General features: G+C 41.8%; 1 protein-coding gene across 1 annotated transcript in view; it reads right to left on the bottom strand.

The window, feature by feature from the left end:
• The window catches only part of arnt2 (aryl-hydrocarbon receptor nuclear translocator 2), a 129,064-nt gene that overhangs the window by 73,413 nt on the left and 29,024 nt on the right, over positions 1 to 26,627 (bottom strand). The window contains exons 2-4 of the mRNA XM_061884220.1: positions 26,135 to 26,246; positions 10,054 to 10,101; positions 4,385 to 4,598 (exon numbers count right to left, since the gene is read on the bottom strand). Coding sequence (XP_061740204.1) covers positions 4,385 to 4,598; positions 10,054 to 10,101; positions 26,135 to 26,246 — 374 coding nt within the window. The remainder of the gene's footprint in view (positions 1 to 4,384; positions 4,599 to 10,053; positions 10,102 to 26,134; positions 26,247 to 26,627) is intronic.

Genomic DNA, 26,627 nt, shown 5'->3' with positions numbered 1-26,627 from the left:
GGGTTTGTTTTGGTCAACCTCACAAAACCAGGAAATACTTGCCAGCTCCGCCCCAAACACTTCTGAAGATGAGCTGCTCCTACATGTAAGTATCTTGCAACAGTTAACTTAATACAGGTGCTGTTCATATTATTAGAATATCATGAAAAAGTTGATTTATTTCAGTAATTATATTCAGAACGTGAAACTTACATATTATATCAATTCATTACACACATAGTGAAAGATTTGAAATGTTTATTTCTTTAAATTTTGATGATTAGTACTGACAATTACTGAAAATCCCAAATTCAGTATCTCAGAAAATTAGAATTTAAGTTACGACTAGTACCAAAAAATATTTTTTTAGAAATGTGGGCCAACTGAAAAGTATGAACATGGAAAGTTTCAGCATGTACGGCAACCAATACTTAGTTGCAGCTCCTTTTGCCTGAATTGCTGCAGCAATACGGCGTGGCATGGAGTCGACCAGTCTGTAGGACTCCTCAGGTGTTATGAGAGCCCAGGTTGCTTTAATAGTGGCCTTCAGCTCTTCAGCATTGTTGGGTCTGGCATCTCGCATCTTCCGCTTCACAATACCCCATTGGTTTTCTCTGAGGTTAAGGTCAGGTGAGTTTGCAGGCCAATCAAGAACAGGGATACCATGGTCCTTAAACCAGGTACTGGTAGATTTGGCACTGTGTGCAGGTGCCAAGTCATGTTGGAAAATGAAATCTTCACCTCCATAAAATTGGTCCGCGGCAGGCAGCATAAAGTGTTCTAAAACTTCCTGGTAGACTGCTGCATTGACCCTAGACCTCAGGAAACACAGTGAACCAACACCAGCAGATGACGTGGCACCCCAGACCATTACCGATTGTGGAAATTTGACACTGGACTTCAGGCAACGTGGATTCTGTGCCTCTCCTGTCTTCCTCCAGACTCTGGGGCCTTGATTTCTAAAGCAGATACAAATTTTACTTTCATCTGAAAACATAACTTTGGACCACTCAGCAGCAGTCCAGTCCTTTTTGTCTTGAGCCCAGGCGAGACGCTTTTGATGTTGTCTCTTATTCAAGAGTGGCTTTACACAAGGAATAAGACAGCTGAAGCCCATATCTTGCATACGTCGGTGCGTGGTGGTTCTTGAAGCAATGACTCCAGCTGCAGTCCACTCTTTGTGGATCTCCCCCACATTTTTGAATCGGTTTTGTTTGACAATCCTCTCCAGGGCGCGGTTATCCCTCTTGCTTGTACACTTTTTTCTACCACATCTTTTTCTTCCCTTCGCCTCTCTATTAATGTGCTTTGACACAGAGCTCTGGGAACATCCAACCTCTTTGGCAATGACCTTTTGTGTCTTGCCCTCCTTCTTTAAAGTATCAATGGTCATCTTTTGGACAGTTGTCAAGTCAGCAGTCTTCCCCATGATTGTGTGTCATACAGAATCAAAACAAGAGACCATTTAAAGGCTTTTCCAGGTGTTTTGAGTTAGTTAGCTAATTAGAGTGTGGCACCAGGTGTCTTCAATATCTGAACTTTTCACCATATTCAAATTTTCTGAGATGTAGAATTTAGGGTTTTCATTGGTTGTCAGCTATAATCATCTCTTTTTTGGAAAAAAACACTTGAAATGTATCAGTCTGTTTGGAATAAATGTATACATTCTACAAGTTTGACTTTCTAAATGGAATTAATGAAATAAATCAACTTTTTCATGATATTCTAATAATATGACCAGCACCTGTACATTTAACTGATACAAAATTAAACCAGTACTCCTATAAATGCTAGCAAACCAATAACATAATGACGTAAATTAGATCTATTGAGACCAGTGATGAGTACCAAGTTATCCACTCTGTCACGATAACTGAGCATCAAACACAGGGAACAATAATACTAAACACACAAAAAAATGACATGACGTGCTGCAACGGGTCATGAGACTGCTGAATGAATGAATGAATGTGGCTACCAATAGGGAGAATTATATATCCAAGATCAAATACTTGTCTAATCTGAACTTTTAGACACAACAAAGGTGATCTTACAAAGTACGTTTTCATAGATAGTGCAGCAGTAAGAGGCAAAAAAGACCCCAAAAGGTTTTTTTTTTTTCATCAAAGCAAATCAATGGGACCAGAAAGGAATCTGATAACATATTAAAATTAACGATTTCCTTAATTGTGTTGAGCAACCTGTAATTAACAGTGATTAAAGCATATGAATTTAAGTAAAAAAAACAAACCAACAACTCCACAGGCATCAAAGCCTGTGTTAAAGTGACAGTATTTAATTTCATGTTCAGGTGGACCTGGGGATAGATTGGCAACACAAAATTGGCCCTCGTGTGTCAATCTCACTCGAAAGTGCAATATTCAAATTGTCAAATGGTCCATAGGAAGTTGCATCATTTACATCACCTGCAGGCCATGGGAAGAACAAAAGAAAATTCACTAATGTATGGTTTCTGTATATATTCCAACTATGACTGGGGGTTCGAATCACAGCATAGTCCTGTTACCTATATTATTATTTTTAAAATATTTATTTTTAAAATTTTTGTTTTTTGATGAAGCAGTATAATTTGGTATTAGCATAAACTCATTCAATGTTGAGTATAGCCAACTTTATGCGAAAAAAAACACAGTCATTTTACTTTCAGTCATGTTACGGTACTCATATGACTCATCTTCGGCTTCGGAACACTGTGCAAAAATTCGCCTGAGAGAGTTTTTGATGGCCTGCTTTTAGCTGTGGACTAAGGTCAATCTTCAGTTTTTGTGCTTTTGGATTTGACTGCTTATTTTAAAACGGTAAATCACAGCATTACTTTAACTCGCTTTGAGTCTTGTGTGGGGTACAGCTCTAAAATGGTTCCAGAAATTTTTGACCAGCAGGAGCTTTTCTATAAACCTAGGCCAATACTCCTCTGAGTATGCCCTTAAGTATGGTTTACCCCAAAGTTCAATGTTTGCATATGTCTTCTTTTCTTTATACATGCTTCCACTGGGTGCCGTTTTTAAAAAGCAGATTGTCTCTTTTCACTGTTTGGCAGGTGATATTCAAATATATCTTCCTGTAACAGTAAACAATAGCCAGGTTGCCATGACTACTCTGCATGACTGTTTGCGTGATGTACAAGAATGGCTGCGGGGGCCAATTTTTTATACTTAACCAAAAAGAAAACAATAAAAGTCGTATTTGGTCAAACAAACACGCTGCAAGGTAATGCCAGTGCTATTGGTCCTTGGAGTTACTTTTGACAGCTTGTTTGAACTAAACAGAAACATTTGCAGTGTCTTCCACAGACTGCCTTTGTGTCATTACTCCTGGATTACTGTAATTTGTTGTACTTAGGTCTGAATCAGGGCTCTCTCCAGCAGCTGCAGCACTTACAGAATTCTGCTGTTCGTCTTTTAACCAAAACCAAATGACATGAGCACATTACCCCTGTACTGGCCTCCCAGTTACTCATAGTTTATTTTAAAATTGTACTTATTGTTTTTGAATGCTTGCACCAAGTAGCCCCATTCTATCTTATTGAGCTGCTGCAGCATTATTCTACTCGCAGGACACTGAGGTCTTCAGACCAGCTCCTCCCGACTGTCCCAAAAACCAGACCCAAAACCATGGGAGATAGAGCCTTCTTAGTGGCAGGGCCCAGGCTATGGAACAACCTTCCACTATCCATTAGATCCTCCCAGTATCTGAGTCAATTTAAATGTAGGTTAAAAACCTATTTTTACTCCCTGGCATCCAAATTCAGTTAGGCTGGATATCTTGGTTGCATTTTTTTCTTGTTTTATTTATTTATTACATCTTAGTATTTTAGGTGTTTATTCTGCACTTCGTTTAAGGAATATTTTACTATTGTATTGTATTCATCCTTCTGTGTTACCATGTAAATGTGACACTATATGTCCCTTTTTTTGTTCCAAATGTGGTTTCCTATGTCTGTACAGCACATTGGCCAACTGAGGTTGTTTTTAAATGTGCTATATGAATAAATAAACTGAACTGATATTGAACTGAGATGGGCCAAGACATGTTTTGACCAGTATTGACTAGTATAGATTTAGAGTTTATTTTGAGTCTTAATACAAGCAAATGGCATCGATTAGAATACAGTATCCATAAGCACAGATGTAGTCAAGGCAAATGTAGTGTGTATAGTAGAAAGCAGGGGTTCTTAACTCCCCACTTATCATGATTAAATTGACTAATTCATATATTAAAACTATGTCTGATTCATATTCAATAACTCAATGGAATCCACTCAGTTTAACAAGCAAAATAAGCTTGTATAACTTTAACATGAAAAAACACCAACATAACATCATATACATACGCACAGTAAAGAAAACACTAATTGCACATATTTAAGTGTGTAGTAAGGTACCTGTTCAGTGAGAAAGGAGGGTTTATAAGCTCCATCAGTAGACGTGTTTCCAGTGCCCCGCATTGATTTCATGTGAGAGACGGCCATGCGCAGAATGGTTAACTTGTCAGGTTTACGGGCCAGTGCACTGCAGGTAGGGACCATGTCTGACAGTTCTGTGATGTACTGTGTCATTTTATTGCGTCGGCGTCGTTCAATCTCACTGTGGTTTTCTCTAAAATAGACAAAAAAACTGTTATAAAAGGGGACAAAGGCTTGACTCTGCTTTCAAATGTTTGGGGAAAAAATTAACAAAGTAGATGAAAAGTTCCCTCCAATGTCTTCAACATACTCTAAATTGATGCTTGCCAGTTAATAATATATTAATTATACAATGTGTATTAGAATGTGCTAAATAAACATTTGATCACAAATTGAAAAGTGGTTGAACGTAACATAGCAAGTGTAGAAAGTATTGTTGTCAAGTACAGAATCCAGATGTTTGTTGTAGTTTTATTAGCACTTGTAGTTTTTTTTTATGGTGGTAGTACTTTTAGTAGTGTTTTGTAGAGTTTTGTAATGTGTTATACCTTTTTGCAGGTGTAATACTTGTAATAGTGTACTGTACTTTATTGTAGCACTTACAGTAGTGTATTGTTGTATCTTGTAGTTGCAGTGTATTGTAGTTTGTTGTTGTTTTAGTAGTTGTAAAAACTGTCCCTGAGTCTGTTTCTCCTAGATCTGATGGACTACCAGAGGGCAGTCAGTCAAACAGGTGGTGGGTGGAATGAGTGTTGTCTCTGATAATATGATAATAATCTGTGCTCTTCTAAGGCAGCGATATGTGAATATATTTTTCAAATAGAAGGAGGAGCAGCCCACAACCTTCTGTGCTGTTTTGACCACTCTTTGAAGCCTTTTTCCAGTCTGCTTTGGTGCAGGGGGAAAACCACACTGTGATGCCGTAGGATAGGATGCTCTTGACGGATGTCAGTCAAATGTCATCAGGTAGATATGTGTCAGCTGCTTCTGGTTGATGCTGTTCATACAGAGCACTCTTAGAAAGTGCTAAACTAACACTGCTGTGCCATCTTGACCACAGCCCTAATGTCGGCAGACCAGGACAGGTGAAGTTGAGGAGTCTCACCAATGATTTTCATTGATAGAGGGGAGAGCCCTATGCCCTATGTTTCCTGACGTTCAGGATGATCACTTTTGTTTTTGCAGTGTTCAGAGCCAAGTTGTTTGCCATGCACCCACAGACAGCCGCAAGACCTTGCTTCTATAGGCCGACTCATCTCCTACTGAGATCAACCCCCCACTGCTGTATCATCAGCAAACTTTACTATAGTGTTGCAGTTGTGGGCTGGTCTGCAATCGGATGTGTAGAAGTTGTAGAGGTGGGGGCTCAGCACACATCCCTGTTGAGTTTTATCAGAAAAGACAGTTTTCAGTTCCTCCGCAAGTGAGATGTTCCAGTTCTTAACCTTAATATTCTGGCCCCAAAAGTTGGTGATCACCTGAATACCATTCCACACCTGACGTGGGATGTTGTTGCCGAGTTAACCCTCTATTTTGTTTTTGTTATCAAATTTGACTTTTTAATCCCCCTTTTCAGCTTTGCTCTAGCAGCACCATACATGTCTTTGTTGCCTCCCCGGAAGATGGCTTTGCCATCCTTGAGAAGCATCCTGACCTGGTTGGTCATCCAGGGCTTCTGGTTGGGGGAAAGGATAGCACCTCCTTCGTGTGTACAGCCAAGTACTGAGGTTTAAATTTAGTCTACTCAACAAAACAGTCTCTTTAGCGGGAGAAGTGTATCTTCAGGCCATGTGGGGATCAATCAATCAATCAAAGTTCATTTATACAGCCCTTGATCACAAATACCTAAAAGGGCTGCACAAACCACAACGACATGCCCTGGTGTGATCCTACACCAGGGCAAAAAAAAACTCAAGGTAATGAGAACAATGAAAAAACCTTGGAGGGGACCGCAGATATTCCCCCTTCCCCGGATGACCAGTGCAATGGATGCCAAGTGGATACCGATAATAATGTGAGAGTCCAGTCAACAGGGAGGTGAGCAGGGGAATCCTCTTGTATGTAGACAGGTCGGTCTGCCGAGAAATCACCGACTGATGCATAGAGGAGTGGTGATGATCTTAGTCAAAGGGATGGTCCTTCTTCTGAGAGGAGTGTATGTAGGGGTTACATGATAAAGGTTTGGTGTTTTGGGGGGCCCATATCGGATTAAGTGAGTTCCAATTCAATTCAAAAGGAGATCATTGATATGAGATACGAGTATTTGGGGTGTTGAGCTCCGTCACAAAACCAATTAAACTAGTAAGCCGATATACCACTGTATTTCAATCAATCAATCAGTCAATCAACCACATTTTATTCATATAGCCCTTAAGCTCAAACAGCTTCACAAACCCACAACATCCTCTGATCTAAAACCAAGTAGAAACTAAAAAAAAAACTACTGAGTAAATATATTTTTCCAGACTCTGGCTTAACATGTGGCTTAGTTACATGAGTGTAAAAGTGATTCCTTACATGTATAGGATCACCTGTTTGTTGCACATTACATGTTCTGCATGGTCAGCAGCTGCACATTCATTCTTCCTGGTGTGTTAGTTTGTTGTTAGTTTATTCCCCTTGTTCATCTTCATATTCGTTGCATTGTTTCATTGCCTCATATTTATTGTAACGTCATCACTTTATTTTATTGAAGAATCTTTTTTCAAACTAATAAGAACAAGATCAGGTTGTCTTCATGCAATTCAACGAGTATAAAGTATTCATGATTTTTTGGGTGTTTGGTTTGACTTGAGGACGGTGTACATCCCGACTATCCTTTTTGGCTTCAGCAGGCTTGGCCTACCTGGCATATCGCTCCTTATCCCCACCAGGTATCTGATCATCATCATACCTATAAAAAACAGAAGAAAAAAAAAACAATCACATGACTTTCAGTGTGTGTAATCGATATACGTTTACATTTAAAAAAAGCTTTGAGGTGTTTTTGTGCATGGGAGAAAAAAGGGATATGAGAATATAAATGGTGGAATTAGCAGTTGTTTAAACAAAGATGATGGTGCGATGTGTGCAACAAAACAAGCTGAATTATGTTAATAGGTGTAAGTGCTGTTTTTCTTACAGCATGATTCCTTTTTCCAGAATTGTTGTTCTTATCCACCACAACTCAACCTCAACTCAACTTAATTGCATCTTAAAGGTGATAAAACCATCAGGGAGCACAGTGTATCCAACCATCCAACCATCCATCCATTTTCTACCGCTTATTTCCTTCGGTGTCGCGGAAAGCTGGAGCCTATCTCAGCTACAATAGGGCGGAAGGCGGGGTACACCCTGGACAAGTCGCCACCTCATCGCAGGGCCAACACAGATAGACAGACAACATTCACACACTAGGGGCAATTTAGTGATGGATTTGGAGGTGGGAGGAAGCCAGAGTACCCGGAGGGAACCATTATATTAAAAGTTGACTTGAAAAGATCGAGTTACATTATCTTTTTTATTTAGCACCAGAAGATAACAAAACCCAATTAACCCTAACAACCCCTTTCATATAGTACATGTCTATATGTTGTTCTTTTAACTAAATAACAGTGTTACGCATACATTTGTGGCAGCCCGTCATAAATAAATTTGGACCGCTAGAAACACTGGTAGTTTTGTGGCATGTGTTAGCCTTCGCTCATAAATATAATATAACACACCTGGTCTGCATGAAAACAAAAGGATTTAGCAGGATGAATTATTGCTGTCAAATTAGCAACTTTGTCACTATATTGAGCAAGTATTCAGACTCCTCCAGATTATATTTTCAAAAAAGATTTGACAGTGACAAGTTAACAAAAGTTGTCCTCAATGCAATGTAGCGTCCTTTCTAGCCAGCTAGTGGCTAATGTCCCATCCCAGTAAGAAATCAAAAAATTATTGCGATATTGAAACAAGCAACAAACATACCAATTGTCTCATGCAAATGCAGGCTACGTACTTCACAGAGAAGATACTCCTGCTGTCTGGTGGGGCCAGAACTGCTCTTCATGCAGCCTGTTGGTTGCTAACACAGGTTTGAAAATAGCCTTAAGGGGAACTACCACAGAGTTCAAATTCTTCAGCACTGACATCCTGTAGATTTATAGGATAACAATAAAAAAAAAACTATAAAAGCCGAACAGAAAGATGCTGCAAAAATGTCTGTTTGAAGCGAAAACTATAAAGGTTGATGTCTGTGTTCTTAATGAAATCAAATAAAAGTGATTTATGAAGTGATCATGTAATTTTCCAAACATCAGGGTATCTGTAGGTATTTTTTTACAGGCAAACAAAGACTTAAAAATGCTGATATTAATTTACTGAAAATAAAAGAAAACCCAGATGTGATTGACAAAACTTTATAGGTACACGTTGACAACAACGTATACCTATAAATATATATTCGATAAGTCAATTAACCAATGATGCATGAAAATTAAGTCGGTAAGTTTTCCGGTGTCGATAAATCGCCATGTGCATGCTTCAAGAGCATTCACACTTTTCGTCGTGTTCAGCAGGTATGCGTGTTTGTGCCATAACGAAAAGAAAAGGGGGGAATTATCTTGTCCTCACTAAGTGTCTTTGAGTCTTTGTGCGGCGAGGCGAGGACTCTGGCCAGCTAGCATCACATAGTTCAACTAGTTAGCAAGTAGCAGGTAGGATGGAAACAATTATCACAAAACCAAATGCCACTGCACTTGTGTGGGAATATTTCAGTTTAAACCTTTGGAACAAAAAAGGCATATCAACACAGAGGAGTCACTTGGCCGAATGTGCGCAAATACAACAAACTTGACAGTCCACACTTACTGAAGCGTTTGGTGAACAAGCCAGATAATGTAAACAAAACAGCAAAAATAGTGTGCATTCACAGAAAATGTTGTTAAATACGTCGCAAAAAATTTGCTTCCAATTAATACTGTTGTAAAACTGGTATTTTCTGAAAACGCTGCAAATGTTTGACGGATACTTGTCATGTTGTCGTGATTTGATTTCCTCGGTTGGATTCTGCCAGACTTAAGTTTTTTTTACATGACCCCTGCTTATAGTGTAGTGTTTATATTGTTACTCTTCACTTTTGTTTAAAAAGGTCCTAACTTGATTGTCAGTTAAGTAATGTAATATGTGCTACCCCTGCCTACAAGTTCAATATTGAAGTGCAACTTTGTCAATACTTTTTTTATCCTTTTTAGTTATCTTTTAGGTTCTGTACGTTTTCACTACCTCCTTAACATAGTTTCATACTTTTTGTTGTGATTTGTTTCCAAGTGCAAAATTTTGCAAACAAAGTATATTTTATTATTTCTTTAGTTTACTTAACTTGGAGATTTAAAAGCTTACCCGTACATTCCAATTACAATGTTAAAATATATGGGAAGTACAAGATTTAAAGGAAATACATGCATTATTATTATTGTATTACCTTTACATGACTGGTCTCAAAAAAATAATGGCAATAATATTGTTTCCGCAATATGTTTGTCAATATATCGTCAAACAAAAATTACTAATGGTAGTAATGATATATGCAGCTGAACAGCTACTTTGTAGCCATGATCCAACAGTACCCACAGATACCCTCAAACAGGATGTGTCAAAGCTTTGGTTTTCAATTTTGGCACCTTGAAAATTTGCTTGGTCCCTCTCCGTCCTCGTCATCAAAGTCCATTCTGAGAAGCAACCACAAGAAACATGTTAACATCAAAACATAATTTCTGTATTTGTATAGAATGAAAATAAAGTGAAAATAATAAATGTGTATTTTGTTAGACAGTGATAGGCAGAGGTGGGTAGAGTAGCCAGAAATTGTACTCAAGTAAGAGTACCGTTACTTTCGAGATTTATTACTCAAATAAAAGTAAGGAGTGGTCACCCAAATATTTACTTGAGTAAAAGTAAAAAGTATGTTGTAAAAAACTACTCAAGTACTGAGTAACTGATGAGTAACCTGATTACGGCAACAAATAATGCACAAAAACATAAAAATAGCAATGAGCATATTCAGAGCCAGGAATATCTCTTAAGCAACTAAAACAATAATATATATTAAATAATAGTACATTAAAATAAAATAAAATAAATGGCACATTGAGCCACAATAACTTAACAGCACCATAGCCTCAGTAGGCATTCATTGATTTGATTGATTGATTAAAACTTGTATTAGTAGATTGTACAGTACAGTACATATTCCATACAATTGACCACTAAATGGTAACACCCCAATACGTTTTTCAACGTTTATCAATTACTTAGTAAATGACCAAGTCGAGGTGATCTACCTCATATATACATATACATACTCACACATATCATTTATACACACACATATCATACATACACACACAAATTATATATATATATATATATATATATATATATATATATATATACATATATATATATATATAAATATATATATATATATATAGATATACACATACATACATTTATATATACAGTATATAATTTATATTTATTTATTTTGCCGTTTTTGTTCACATGTTGAAGGTGTTTTAATGAATATACATGCATGTTTAACATATAGATTCCTATCTTTCATGAAGACAAGAATATAAGTTGGTGTATTACCTGATTCTGATGACTTGCAATGATTGGACTCAGACGTCCACGTTTTCAAATGGAGGAGAAAAAAGTTCCTCTTTTCTGTCTAATACCACATGAAAGTCGTTGGTTTTTGGCATCTTATTTGTCCAGCTTCCATATTCGTTTTTATACACTTTACAATAAATACATTGGCGGCAAACTCCGTAGTTTGCTAGCTTGTTTGCGCTGGCTTTCGGAGACTCTTATTTTGTTAACGCAGGTGCGATGGAGCGGCACTTTTATTGTGAAGACAGGAACTGTGCGATCAGTCTTTAGGCTTTTGACGGGAAGTACGGTTGAAATAAAAAGTGCCTTTTTTCCTTTACACTTTTTATTGATTGATTGAAACTTTTATTATTAGATTGCGCAGTACAGTACATATTCCGTACAATTGACCACTAAATGGTAACACCCCAATACGTTTTTCAACTTGTATAAATCGGGTCATGTGACCGCCTGGCTCTGTTTGATTGGTCCAACGTCACCAGTGACTGCATGTGATTGGTGAAACGCAGGCATGTGTAGATTCTACTTTGAAGCTGTCATTAACCAAAACAAACATTAATAGATCGATAAAAAAAGTAGCGAGTAGCGAGCTGAATGTAGATAACTGGAACGGAGTGAAAGTAGTGTTTCTTCTCTATAAATATACTCAAGTAAAAGTAAAAGTATGTTGCATAAAAACTACTCGTAAAAGTACAATTTATCCCGAAAGTTACTCAAGTAAATGTAACGGAGTAAATGTAGCGCGTTACTACCCACCTCTGGTGATAGGTAATGACCACAAAAATAACTGTGGTAAATAACTCAAAAGATATAAATGACTTTAATAGAAAGAGATGTTTTTATGAGTGAGAGGAACACAAGAGATGCAATGGTCTGATTGATCAAACTTTTTATAGTCAAGTAAGAATGGAGAGTTTACTATTTACACGTCATTGACATATAATTGGTTAGTCATAAATAATTAGCATTTAGCATTATTTTCCTCAGACAGCTAAAAAAGCTAAATGGCCACCATCACCCCCTAGTGTTTGGGAGGCACATATTATTTATCAAACAATTAAATCAGAGATGTATAAAAGGCTGGAACATGGAGGCAACTGTTTTTATTGCTGACTGTCAACATACACAAAATGTTTCGTGTCATTGCTTGAACACCAAGGTTTGGTGAAAGACAAAGACATCGTCATGATCAGTAGTACATTTGACATCATGAAGATGTCTGTGACAAAATTCATCAACTTGTGAGTTGATGAGCAGAGGCAGCAAGTGGAGAATGTGTTTAGTATGTCTGAGTGAGAAGGCTTGGGTTTTGGAGTTGTTGTTGCATTATTTTCTGTAGTCTGTAGTTTCCGCCACTGTGAGTAAATGCTTTTGTTGCAGAATCTCACATAATTAGTGATATATACCGAGAACTGTTTTTTGGTTTTTTTATCTGCTCCAACTTGGATCAGTACAGGAGGACTGTTGAGATTCCTGCAAACAAATATGGCTATCGGTATTTTTTATCCAGCTTACCGCCTACCAGTATTGTGGCCGTTCTGACGATCATTATATTTTCTGCATATTTATCAAGACAGACACGCTAAATGGATTGCACTCTTTGTTTTGAGACGCAATCCTCTGCCCACAAGTTTAGTAGATCCGCTTTGTGTGCTATCAAGTTTGCACTTGTTTTAATACACGCAAACCTTTAGTAGATCAGGCTCTAAGTGTTTAAAGATGTGGGCTCAGTGCTCACTTACCAAAAAGACTGAAACATACTGAAATGTGGATATAAAAGGAAAAGTCACTTTGCATACAGAAATGTTTTCGCAAAAAAACATGAAATGTGGGCTAATACTTTACAGATACTGTAATATAATTGTTCATGTGTTACAATCAGTACAAATTGGTGTTCTATCACATTGTGTTGTGCATTACAAACTCCAACGCATTTCGTGCTAAAGGAGAAGCTAGCTTATCTCTCTCCGTAGTTATCCTTTACGGCTAATAATGTAGCATGGCGATGTGTTACTACGATAGAAAAATAGTTCCCCAGTGTTCGGTCTTACAATAACAATGTCGCTACAGTTTGATTATTTTACAGGTTACGGAACGTAAATGAAGTACTGACGGTTTTAGAATGCATTTTTTAAATAATTTAAGAGGCACAATTTGTTGCGCCTATTAGCTGCATTGCTAGCCACCTTGAAAAATCCGATTTTTACATGTTAGAATGCAAAAGGAAAAAAAAAACCTTTTGTTTTCTTGTCTCTCAAAATGATTGTGAACATTCCTAAAAAAATTGCAATTCCCCTTTAAAAGCCAGATGTTGAGAAAAGACTTACCTGTTGTTAGATTTTACCTGATGTTGCTGGTGTTAGCCCCTCTTGTGGTAATAAAATTGAAATAAGAAATTATCTTTTAACATCTTTTCACGTCTTTATTTACACCAAATTACATGTAGTACCTATAAGAGCACTAATGAACATCGGTATCGATGAAATCATGACAATAAACATTCAAGCCTATGATTTATTTTGTGTTATTGAAATTAATGAGTCTGGACAAGAAATCTATCAGGAAATGCAGGCCAACAGACCCCCACATAGTATGTCACCAGTCCAGGCATCTTCCATTTGTTTAAGGCATTGTATTAAAACATTTGTGCCAGGGATTGTCATGATTAACCATCCTCATGGTTTGTAAAAGTAAGCGTTTAAAGACTGTTAATTATTTTTCTACTTTAGTGGAGTAAAATATTTCCAGTAATAATAATTCCAGCTTGTATAAATAGCACACTGCTTTCATTGTATCTGTTTGCCTTTTACATATTTCACTAAGAAAGCTAAGTGTGGAAGAGGCTATTTAAGGTCGAGATTCTCCTTGGAACTATCCATCCATTCATCCATTTTCTACCGCTTGTCCCTTTTTTGGGATCGCGGTGGGTGCTGGAGCCTATCTCAGCTGTATTCAGGCGGAAGGCGGGGTACACCCTGGACAAGTCACCACCTCATCACAGCCTTGGAACTATCGTTAGCCTTAACTCCTACTAGTCAAAGATCTACAATACACCAAGGAGACACGCAATACAATAAACACTTCCTGTCCCACACTTAATGTGTACTGTGTGAGAAATCGTAACACCTCTGTACCGTACCAAATGTTCCTAACCAAAAATCTGAATACATATACAGTATCATTACTCCCCTATGTTCCACAATAGCTGGTAGGATATTAGGGGTATAACAGTATATGTATTTATACAAATTGTTGCCTCAGAAAGCACAACAAAATAAAATAAAAAATTTCATACAGAACATGACTATACATTGTTATTTTATTAAACAAACTGAAAATTATTCTTATTCATATGACAGCATGTAATTTCTGCCTCATCATGTTCAGATTTACAATTTTTTATCTGTTCTATGTATCACGTGTGGCGGAGCGAATGCATTCATTGAATAAATGACACCTTTAATTTAGACTTTGTGGATTATTTTGGAGACATTCAATTGTGAAAGATTGTGTTGTAACGGGGCAACCATAGCTAACTTTCCACTCCCTCAGTTTGAGGCACCCCCATCACAACCACGTTTGTATGCATTATCTACCAGACAGCTTTATGCTGCAGTGCACTGAGAGATCGATAATGACAGTGTAATGTTATCTCGGTAACTGCATTACACATGCACTTATCTGAAATAAAACAAAAACAGCTTTGGCCGGAAAAGTCCCTGATGCCCAGATGTCATGTTAATTTTTCCATTTTGCCAGGATCTACGTCTAGATTGTTTTTTCATGTTTATGTAGACCTCGGTTTAATGAGTTGCTTCGGTCCCTCAGGATTATACTACTACTATAAGTACTGATCTTTATGTGTACAAACACACAACAAGTTTAAAGCACTCCTTTGGTTTTATATCAGTCTTTTATTAATGGCTTTACTGAGATGATGAGAAAATGCCTTTTTCATGTCAAATCTGCTTATGGTCTCAAAAAACTTCCTCTATGCACTATGAGCACTATTTGGAGAAAAAAGCACATAGAAAAACCTGACTGTGGTTTCTCTTTATTAAAAGGAATATGTTCTTGTTTGTCAAAGCTATTTTATTTTTTAGGTGTTTATATTGGAGTAATGATGCTAAATGTTTGCATGTCAGGCATGGGCAAACTACAACCCATTGGCAAGAGTCACGTGACTAGTTTAGTAAAATTATTTTACCAGCGTTAGCTCTAAGTGTAACAGGGGCCAATAAGAATTGCTGTGCCAGATGTACGTTGGTAAACTTCACTCCCTGACAGTTTCAAATGGGGTGCAGCTTGGGCTTTTAGCCTAGTGGCTAGAACATGTTGTTCTCACTCGGACAGTTAGGGGCTTATGACGACATGTTGTAGAGGACGCTATAGGCAGTTCCTTTAAGGCACGCCCCCCGTGTTGTTGTCTGGGTGGAAATCGGGAGAAATACGGGAGATTTTCGTGAGGAGCACTGAAATTCGGGAGTCTCCTGGGAAAATCTGGAAGGTTGGCATGTATGGTTTTAGATCCGTGTACGTGTGTTATAGATCCGTGTGTTTTAAGTTGTCTGTCTGTCCCTCTTCAGAAATACCCCTCTGTAGGCTGTCTACTTACACGTGACCTTTGCGACACTTCTGCCGTGTAATATTTGAGCGAGCACATCCAGATTCATCAGCGTCTAATACAACTTGTGAGCGCGCATTCAGAAGTGCTTTGTTATGGGTCACACTCCTGCTTCCTCTCTTCCTGCTATGTCTCCTCCTGCTGGGCGTCCGGACAAGCACACCACGGGCCACTCCCACATGTGCTCTCTTTCCGCTGCGGGCGTGCCTCCTCGCACCTGCAAACACTCACCAAACTACACACCTGCCTGTGATGAGCGAGCTGCCTTCAAGAGCAGACGCCGCCTGACATCCGACGCGAGAACGTAGCTTCACGTACCCAGTACAGTAAGCCCACACGTATCTAGCTCCTCTGCATGTGCAAACTACCTCCCTGTGCTCCTTCCCTGTTGTGCTCATTGTCTCCTGTGTTGTGTCGTCTTCCAGCCTCCCGCCATCCTTCCTTGTCGTCGAGTTGTGTGTCTCGTCACCTTGGACCTCCCGTGGATTTTCCCTTGCCTTCCTGGACATCGACCTCACGCCTCCCTAACGACCACGAAACCAAGCTCCTGCCCTTGACCATCTGCCTGCTCCCCGACGTTCGATTCCGCCTTGCTCCTTGTTGGACTTCCGCCTGGATCCCAACACGCATCCTCAACACCCTCTGGCAACCATACTCAGATAAGTCTCACACTTCGTCACACTACATCTCTTTGGTTAAATACACATCTCACTCACACACTAAACTGTCATTAAATACGCTGACAGCTAACGACGTCATCGTTCCTCTGCCGTCTTCTTCTCCCGTTGTACCGTCACAGTACGTTCTCGCCATGTCAGAACCAGACGGCAAAGACGCGGCACGTACCCCGCTCCCCTCCCGAGGCTCCCCGGTACCAAGTGTCGCAGCCATGCACACTGCACTCCAGCAGCACCAAGAGCGCTTTTGTGTTCTTGAGAATAAGCTGGATGCTGCTTTTGGCTCGACTGGACTTGATCTCCTCAAGCTCTGCCGCTCCCCCGGAGCGCATACTAGCCACCCCCGCTGCGGCAGCCCCCACACAGCCCCCGTCTTCCTGCGAGCCGAAGATCGCTAGCCCTAAGGCTTTTGAAGGGGATTTTGAGTTATGTCGTGGTTTCCTGGTCCAGTGTGATTTGGTATTTCGTCATCAGCCCTCCCGGTACACTTCTGACAGGGCCAAGATTGCCTTTATTTTTTCTTTATTGACCGGAAGGGCTTTCCAGTGGGCCACAGCAGCTGTGGACCGCAACCTTGGCCTCAGCATGAATTATGCTGCTTTTCGCACGGAGTTTAGGGCAGTTTTTGACCATCCCTCCGATGGAGGAGACGCCGCCTCACGTCTACACTCCCTTCAGCAAGGTTCTCGTTCTGTGGCAGATTACACTCTTGAGTTCCGCACCCTGGCCGCAGACAGCGGGTGGGATAACAAGGCCTTGTTGAGCGCCTACCGTCGAGGCCTCTCCGACGAGATCAAGGACGGATTGTTGCGGGACCAACCTGCCTCCTACCAGGACTTCATTCAGCTGGCCCTACTTATGGACAAGAGACTCAAGGAACGAGCGGCTGAACGAAGACTTTCAGTCCAGGAGAGGACCAGAAGGCCGGCGTGGGGGAACCGTACCGTTTCTTACTCTCTTAGCGCGGCCAGAGGTGGGGATGAAGGCGCCCACTTGGTGGACCAGTCTGGGTTTCTCCCTGCACCAACCAGCGGGATGGAACCCATGCAGTTGGGCAGGACTCGACTGGCCACGGAGGAACGGGAAAGGAGGTTCCGTCAGCGCCTCAGCCTCTACTGTGGTTGTGCGGGTCACATGATCGTGACCTGCCCCACACGACCCAAAGACCAGGCTCACAAGTAAGGGGAGTACTTGTGAGCGACACCACCTTTACCCGGAGCCACTGTGACCCTGGTGTCCTTTTCCCCGCAACATTGTCTTGGGAATCAAGAGGACTGAAGGTGGGAGCGTATGTGGACTCTGGAGCAGATGTGAGTTTCATGGACCGTAATTTTGCCTGTCAGGCCGGGATTGAGCTTCTGCCTCTGGACAAGCCTTTACCAGCTCAGGCCCTGGACGGGCATCCCCTTGGTCCCATCACCCACCGTACAGCACTGCTCACACTAACCCTGTCCGGCAACCACACGGAGCAGATTAGCTTGTTAATCCTCAATGCGCCTGTCGCTCCTCTTGTCCTCGGCCGTTCATGGCTTCGCCAGCATGACCCCCATATTTCCTGGATCTCTGGTAAGATCCTATCCTGGAGCACGGCATGCCATGCTAACAGTCTCAAGGCAGCATCCCCTGTCTCAGAGAGCCCCAAGCTTAAGTCATCCCCATCTGACCTGTCTGGGGTCCCCGCGGTTTACCATGACCTTGCAGCTGTATTCAATACGGCCCAGGCACTATCCGTACCCCCGCACAGACCGTACGACTGTGCCATTGATCTCGTACCTGACGCAGTACTTCCTTCTAGCCGCTTGTACAACCTGTCCATACCTGAGAAGAAGGCTACGTCTAACTATATTACGGACTCACTCTCTTCAGGTATCATCACTCCCTCCAAGTCACCGGTAGCCGCCGGATTCTTCTTTGTCGGCAAGAAGGATGGCTCCCTACGCCCTTGTATCGACTACCGAAGACTCAACGCCATCACAGTCAAGAACCGGTATCCCCTTCCACTCATGAGCTCCTCCTTGGAACCTCTTGCTCCTGCAACAGTCTTCACCAAGCTTGACCTCCGCAATGCTTACCATCTTGTCCGGATTAGGAAGGGGGATGAGTGGAAGACAGCCTTCAACACACACCTTGGCCACTTTGAGTACCGGGTCATGCCCTTCGGCCTGACCAACGCCCCGGCTGTCTTTCAAGCTCTAGTTAACGACGTTTTAAGAGACATGCTCGAGAAATGTGTGGTTGTTTACCTGGATGATATTCTGGTCTTCTCTCACAACATGCAGGAGCATCAGCAGCATGTCCGACAGGTCCTACAGCGCCTCCTCGAGAACCGCTTGTTCGTCAAGGCAGAGAAATGTGAATTCCATTCATCTTCTGTAAACTTCCTTGGCCACATCATCGAGAAGGGTAACATCCGAGCCAACCCCAAGAAGGTCAAAGCGGTTATGGAGTGACCTCAACCAAACACCCGTACGGAACTGAGGCGATTCCTAGGCTTTGCGGGATTTTACCGTCGATTCATCCTCAACTCCAGTAAGGTAGCTGCACCTCTCCACGCACTAACATCTACGATCACTGCATTTAGGTGGAACAAGGAGGCAGACGTGGCGTTCCAGAACCTCAAGAGGAGCTTCAGTTCCGCCCCCGTTCTCGTACACCCTGACCCGGATGTGCCGATCACGGTTGAAGTGGACGCTTCTGACTCCGAGATTGGGGCAGTCTTGTCCCAGCGTTCCAGTGGGAGTAATGTGCTGCACCCTTGTGCATTACTTTCTAGACGTCTCTCTCCAGCCGAGAGAAACTACGATGCAGGGAACCGAGAACTGTTGGCAGTCCACGAGGCGCTGGTCGAATGGCGACACTGGCTGGAGGGGGCCAAGCATCCGTTCCTGGTCCTGACCGACCATCGCAACCTCATCCACATCCGATCCGCTAAAAGACTGAATGACAGGCAAGCTCGCTGGGCACAATTTTTCTGTCGATTCGACTACACTCTCACCTACAGACCTGGTTCACGCAACGGCAAGGCGGACGCTCTTTCTCGAATATTCTCAGAGGAACCTACCGTTAAATCTACTTCCGAGACCATCCTTCCCCCTAAGCGCATCATCGGGATGGTAACTTGGGAGATCGAGGGCCTGGTCAAGACGGCCCTACGTTCCGACCCTGGTCCCGGAAACGGACCCCCTAATAGGCTGTTCGTCCCAGAACCTTTAAGGGCTAAGGTACTTGATTGGGCTCATTCTAGTGTGTTTACCTGTCATCCCGGAGTCCATAGGTCACTAGGCTTTATCCGACGCCGTTTTTGGTGGCCTACCATGAAGGCGGATACCCGGGAGTTTGTCGCCGCCTGCAGCGTCTGCGCCCGGAACAAGGCAAGCCACAGCCCTCCTGCCGGCCTCTTACACCCTCTTCCCATCCCCAATCGACCTTGGTCCCACATTGCTGTTGATTTCATCACGGGACTTCCCACTTCTAGAGGTAACACCACAATCCTCACTATCGTCGACAGGTTTTCCAAAGCAGCACACTTTATTCCTTTGCCCAAGCTTCCATCCTCTGCTGAAACCACAGACCTGCTGGTCCAGCATGTGGTCAGGATCCACGGGATCCCCTCCGACATTGTCTCTGATTGTGGCCCTCAATTCATTTCTCGGGTCTGGCAGAATTTTTGCAAGGGCATTGGGGCCACGGTCAGTCTGACTTCCGGCTACCACCCCCAAAGCAATGGTCAAGCAGAGAGGGCCAACCAGGGGGTGGAGACCATGCTGCGCTGTATGGCTGCACAACAGCCTAACTCCTGGAGTAAGTTTATTCCATGGGTGGAGTACTCTTTCAACTCCTTGACCTGCGCAGCTACGGGTATGTCTCCATTTGAATGCTGGCTGGGATTTCAACCTCCCTTGTTTCCCTCCCAGGAGATCGAGGTGGCAACTCCTTCCACCCGGGAACACCTGAGACGATGCCGCAGAGTGTGGAGGTCCGCCTGTGCTTCCCTATTGAAGGCGTCTGTTAGGATGTGTCGCATCCCGGCTCCCGACTACCAGCCCGGACAGCAGGTCCTGCTTCGGGCCAAGCACCTCCACCTCCCGATTCCCTCCCAGAAACTTGCACCACGTTTTGTTGGACCTTATACGGTCAAATCTAAGATCCCAGGTCAAACCTGTTGTTAATAGTCCCCTGTACCCCCCCACCCCCGCTCCTCCCCCTCCTAGAGTCCTCGAGGATGGGGACCAAGTCTGGACCATCAAGGAGATCCTCAAGGTTCGGCGACAGGGGAGGGGTTGGGTCTACCTTGTGGACTGGGAGGGCTATGGTCCTGAAGAAAGGTCCTGGGTACCGGCCTCTTACATCGCCGACCCCTCCCTTATCAAAGACTTTTACAGAGCTCACCCCGAGGCACCCCGAAGCTCGCCGGGAGTCTCGCGTAAGAGGGGGGGTGCTGTTATGGGTCACACTCCTGCTTCCTCTCTTCCTGCTATGTCTCCTCCTGCTGGGCGTCCGGACGAGCACACCATGGGCCACTCCCACATGTGCTCTCTCTCCACTGCGGGCATGCCTCCTCGCACCTGCAAACACTCACCAAACTACACACCTGCCTGTGATGAGCGAGCTGCCTTCAAGAGCAAACGCAGCCTGACATCCGACGCGAGAACGTAGCTTCACGTACCCAGTACAGTAAGCCCACACGTATCTAGCTCCTCTGCATGTGCAAACTACCTCCCTGTGCTCCTTCCCTGTTGTGCTCATTGTCTCCTGTGTTGTGTCGTCTTCCAGCCTCCCGCCATCCTTCCTTGTCGTCGAGTTGTGTGTCTCGTCACCTTGGATCTCCCGTGGATTTTCCCTTGCCTTCCTGGACATCGACCTCACGCCTGCCTAACGACCACGAAACCAAGCTCCTGCCCTTGACCATCTGCCTGCTCCCCGACGTTCGATTACGCCTTGCTCCTTGTTGGACTTCTGCCTGGATCCCAACACGCATCCTCAACACCCTCTGGCAACCATACTCAGATAAGTCTCACACTTCGTCACACTACATCTCTTTGGTTAAATACACATCTCACTCACACACTAAACTGTCATTAAATACGCTGACAGCTAACGACGTCATCGTTCCTCTGCTGTCTTCTTCTCCCGTTGTACCGTCACATGCTTGCGTGTAATACAATCTGCGTGTGCACATCTATGATCTACAAGAAGCAGGAACCCTCTATTGGGTGTCTTTTTTACGCGTGACTTTTGCAACACTTCTGCTGTGTACAATTTGAGCGAGCGCAACTAGATACCTAAGCGTGGATAACAACTTGTGTGTGCATTCAAAAGTGCGTATGTATAAAACAATCGGTGTGTGCATATCTGAGGTGTGCCTACATTCAACCAACCTGGGAAGACACCACAAAATTTAAACCAATCAGAAACAAGGTACACCTGATGTGTGTGAAAGAAAGACGCCAAGACCCGCCTTACATTGTTTGTGATTGGTTTAAATGGTGTCTGTCTGTAACACCCCCTTGCTTTTCCCTATACTCGCCACTAGTCGGCACCTTGCAGCCACTAATCATGTTATTCTTTGTTGAAGTTAACAATGATGGACCGCACTCTTAACACTTGCTCATAGCTGCAAAGCTCCAGGCTTCGCACGTGACAGTCATGCAAATTAACCCTTTCTCATGCGAGACAAGTCGCACTTAACATTTCTCACGCTTTATATTCCCCATTCGCTACTGTATTTTTTTCATAATAATACACTTTGGTTTTCGCAGCTTGCCGTAGTAACTTTGATAGATTGATCAAAATAACCAATTCCAGACAAAGCCATCAATCCACTGTGCCTACATTTAACTAACCACGGAAGACACTAGACAATTCAAACCAATCAAAAACAACGTAAGGTGAATATGGGTGTCACTCTTTCATGAACCTCAGCTGTGCGTTGTTTCTGATTGGTTTAAATTGTGTGGTGTCTTCCGTGGTTGGTTAAATGTAGGCACACCTCAGATACGCACATGCAGATTGTTTTATACGCACGCACTTCTGTGCCAACTTGTCCAGGGTGTACACCGCCTTCCGTCTGAATGCATCTTGGATAGGCTCCAGCACCCCACACGACCCCAAGAGGGACAAGTGGTACAAAATGCATAGATGGACTTCTGAATGCAGAAGCTTTTGTTGGTGACAGGATTTTCAAAGATTTCCAAATCTTAAAACATTTGAGCTTTTTGAAATCTTTCATAATACCCTGTTACGACACTTAACGCATGCAGTAAAACTAAACAAATGACACATGTAATACTAGAAAACACCCGGAGATCGCAGACCTCTGCCTGACCTTCACTCCCAATAGCAACAAAGTCCTGAATCCAGACAGTGAGCCCCTTTCACCCCCAAAATGTAATCACTTTTCTTTATCTCATTACCAACAATTTCCTAACATACAAATGTACTGTATTTTAAGGACTATAAACCGCTACTTTTTTCCAACGCCTTGAAACCTGCAGCTTAAAAAAAAGTGCGGTTAATTTATGGATTTTTCTTCGCTGACGGCCATAATGTTTTGTAGTCAACAAACAGCTTTCAACAGACGCGGAGAAGTGGGGATGTTGCGATTTTTTTCATTCTGATCCGATACTTTTTTTGTTGTTGTTGTTGTTTCTTTCTTTGTTTTGTTTTGTCTTGTCCAGCTACTCAGGTACATCATGCTGTTGATATAGATGCCCATATTTGCTGTACAGATTTAAAAAAGAGAAGTGTGGGATATTCCGTGACCCCGAAAAGGACAAGCGGTAGGAAATGGATGGTTGGATGGAAGTGTGGGATACGTCTCTTGTTGCTTTATTTGTATCTGACTTTATTTAATGGCTGTATACCATTGTTTGGCGCAGCCGAACCAGAGCAGGAGGGGATAGAAAGAGAAAAAAAGGAAGACAGAGGGTGAAATTGCGGGGAGAAGAGGGTGATAGGACAGAGAGACAAACACAACATAAAAAAACACAACAATAACAATAAAAAAACAACAACAAAACAGCATCAGCAAATATGATACAAAAAGTGATAGCAAAAAAGCAGTTACTGAAGTAAATATTATTAACACAAAAATTACAATTAATATAATTACATTGCAAATGGAGCAATACAAATACCAATAGAAATAGCACTATTGATAAATAATCATTATAATTACCTCTATTATCAACAACACAATTGTTTCAAATGCAACAATACCAGCAACAATATGGTATGATAACTTCAAATACAAAAGAAAGCAAATAAATGGAGGTGAAGAAAGAGAAGCGAACCATATTAACCTTGTAGATTATTATAATAACTATAGGTTAAGCTTTGTCAGTGTGCCGTGTGTTACCCAGTTTCCCTTAGGGGAACAATATTAATACATGTTTGATGAAACGTGATTGTATGCATGACTGTATGTATTAGGGATGCACCGAAATGAAAATTTGTGGCCGAAGCCGAAGCCGATTAAAATTTAAACGCTTGGCCGAAGGCCGAATACCGAATAATGAATGCAGTTTTTCACAATTTTTTTATATTGCATAAATAGCCTAGAATACATTTTTAGATATGTTTTTCAAATAAAGTACTTTTTTATTGAATATTGACATTTTTTCAATATTCCAGTAGCCTTTGCTTTTCAAAAAAAGCACAACGTTTTTCATTTATATTAGGCTTTCAAACAAAACATGCATTCCAAAAAAAAATAAAGTGCATTAAAGTAGTTAAACCTACAACAAATGAATTATTGTCCTTTTGGCAAAAGTCTGCTTAGCCACAGTAGATAGGCTAATACTGTAAACAGAAGGCTCAACTAAGTGTGTGCTTGTAACCTCATACACTTATACAGGTAACCTACACAACAGTCTAATAATGTAAACAGAGGCCCCACTAAATCTCAATAAGTGTGTGCTTGTAACCTCATACACTTATACAGGTACACAACATATCCCAGGCCAGAACAGATTTGTCAATAACAGTACCTCAGCTTCAGAATAAAAAGAAGGAAACTAACTATGTATAAAACAATTTTAACTTAATTTATTTTAATATAAATAACTTTAGCCCGGTCTATTTGCCACATTTCAAACATCCTGGTGAATGCGTCGGATATGGCTGCTGCCGTATGGGACCCTCTGAACTCCTGTGTGTGAAGTACAATCTTTTGTAAGGTGAAATCCTTGTCTACCCATTGTGCGGTTAAACTCAGCATGCTTGTGGGGCTGACATCCGCGCTCCATATGTCTGTCGTGAAGCTGAAGTGAACATCATTATCTTTAACCAAGAGCTCGTGGACGCGGGCTGCAACACTGTCATACATCTCCAGTAAGCACACATCAGAGAAATACCGTCTGATCGGTGTCGTGTAACAGGGGCTCAATGTGCTCCATGAGTCTCCGAAAGCCAAAGTCCTCCACAACACTAAGCGGTTGCTCATCCAAAGCCATACACTCCATTACCTTCTTTGTAATTCCGTTTGCTTTGGCACTGTCAGTCGCAAACTTTTTCAGCCGCAGCTGTCTCTCTCTCGTACTCGGCATGCTTTTCGGGTGTTTGGCTTTTATATGATAAATTAAAGCAGTAGTGCTGAAGGTCTTTGCTGAGGCACCTCCTCGAGACAGTTTGGCTGAACATTCGTTGCAAACTGCAATTCTTTTGTCACTTTCCGACACTTTGAAATATCTCCACACTGCTGAAAAACAACGTCACCGCGTCACTGCATGTTGGTTGATTGCGTCACCGTGTCAAAAAATTGCATCATTGTGTCACACGCCACTATTCGGCCTTACTTTTAACTCATTCCACCGAAGGCCGAATGTGGGTTTTTTTGCCGTATTCGGCCAAATATATTCGGTTACCGATTAATCGGTGCATCCCTAGTATGTATGCATGACAATGACTTCTGTTTTGTTTGATAAGCCGTTTTACTGCTGCTTGGCACCTTTTGGAAAACAATTGAGGGATGTAAATCCAAATTTTCTAAATCTTTCATACTGGTATATTTCTGTGGATTATGGTCTATTTATTTCTTATGACATTTGGTGGGTGCGGCTTAAATACTGGTGCGCTGGAGAACCCGGAAAGTACGTAAGTTAAAATCCAATCAATTATTCAATACTCCTTTCGTGACATTTTCTGAAAGTTTCATTCAAATCTGTTCATAACTGTTTGAGTTATGTTAATATATTTGTTACTAATTAATGAACGAACATAATCAGTGATTGTACAACCTCGAGGCAGTGGTAATAAATAGTCCTGAAAAAAAGGGATGAAAGCACATATAGAGGTAAAAGTTCATAGTCAAAAATTATTCCCGCCCCTGTCACATCTAGCAAGTATATTTTCACAACCATTATTCATGGTAAATGGATTATACTTGTGTAGCTTGTCCCACCTTCAAGGTACTGAAAGCGCTTTAACACTATTATCTCATTAACCTATAAATGACGCAGCATTAAGAGCAACTAGGGGTTCACTTCAGTATGTTGCTCAAGGATACTTCGACATGGTCACAGGGGATGGAACTCTTAAAAATATGGTCGGGGGCCAACCACTGTACACCAGTCTCTATTGCACAAAAAAACTGCGTAAGTCTCCACTTAAGTACCTAATTACCGGTATATTTTAAAAAACCTTATTTCACAAAGAACCATCAACTATAAATAAAGTTTTTGTTTTGTTTTTAGACAATAAAGCTGACAGAAGTCCTTACACAGTCTGTTTGCTCATACATTGCAGGATCTGAGGATGGCAAAGTGTTATTTTGCGACAAGAGGCACTCACCCTCCTGATCTTCTCTTGCCTCCTCGGCCTGGCACAGCACCTCCCATTCTTACCGGGCCGGACCCAACTGCCCCAGGCATTGCTACAGTCCCAGGCAGCTCATTGCCCATCTCTGGAGGTCAACACACAAACACCATACAAGATCAAAATTAAGGCAAACATTTTTCATTCTTCACTTGACCTAAACTTTGAATTATTTTTCAATTATAGCTAAATACTAATACAGAACAAGTCAAATGTTCTTGTTCTATAAACAGATTGTTTTGACTAGTTTTATATCATAATTCAGTACAAATAATACTTAAGATGGCCAAAATGGTCAATCCTAGAAAATGTATGGTGATAAAAAACAAGCATTTATTTTGGTCAGTTCCTATTTGCTTGGTCTGGTGATTGGGGCAGAGCAAGGGAACAGGTCACTGTAACTCGCAATCAACACCCTTCTTTAGCCCTGTGTCCACAGTCGGCATGGGCGAAATACCGATTTTATGAA

The sequence above is a fragment of the Nerophis ophidion genome, linkage group LG02 (assembly GCF_033978795.1).
Source record: "Nerophis ophidion isolate RoL-2023_Sa linkage group LG02, RoL_Noph_v1.0, whole genome shotgun sequence".
In the NCBI taxonomy this organism is placed as follows: domain Eukaryota; kingdom Metazoa; phylum Chordata; class Actinopteri; order Syngnathiformes; family Syngnathidae; genus Nerophis; species Nerophis ophidion.
Note: the sequence above shows the minus strand (reverse complement) of the source record. Positions and strands in the feature narration are given on the sequence as shown.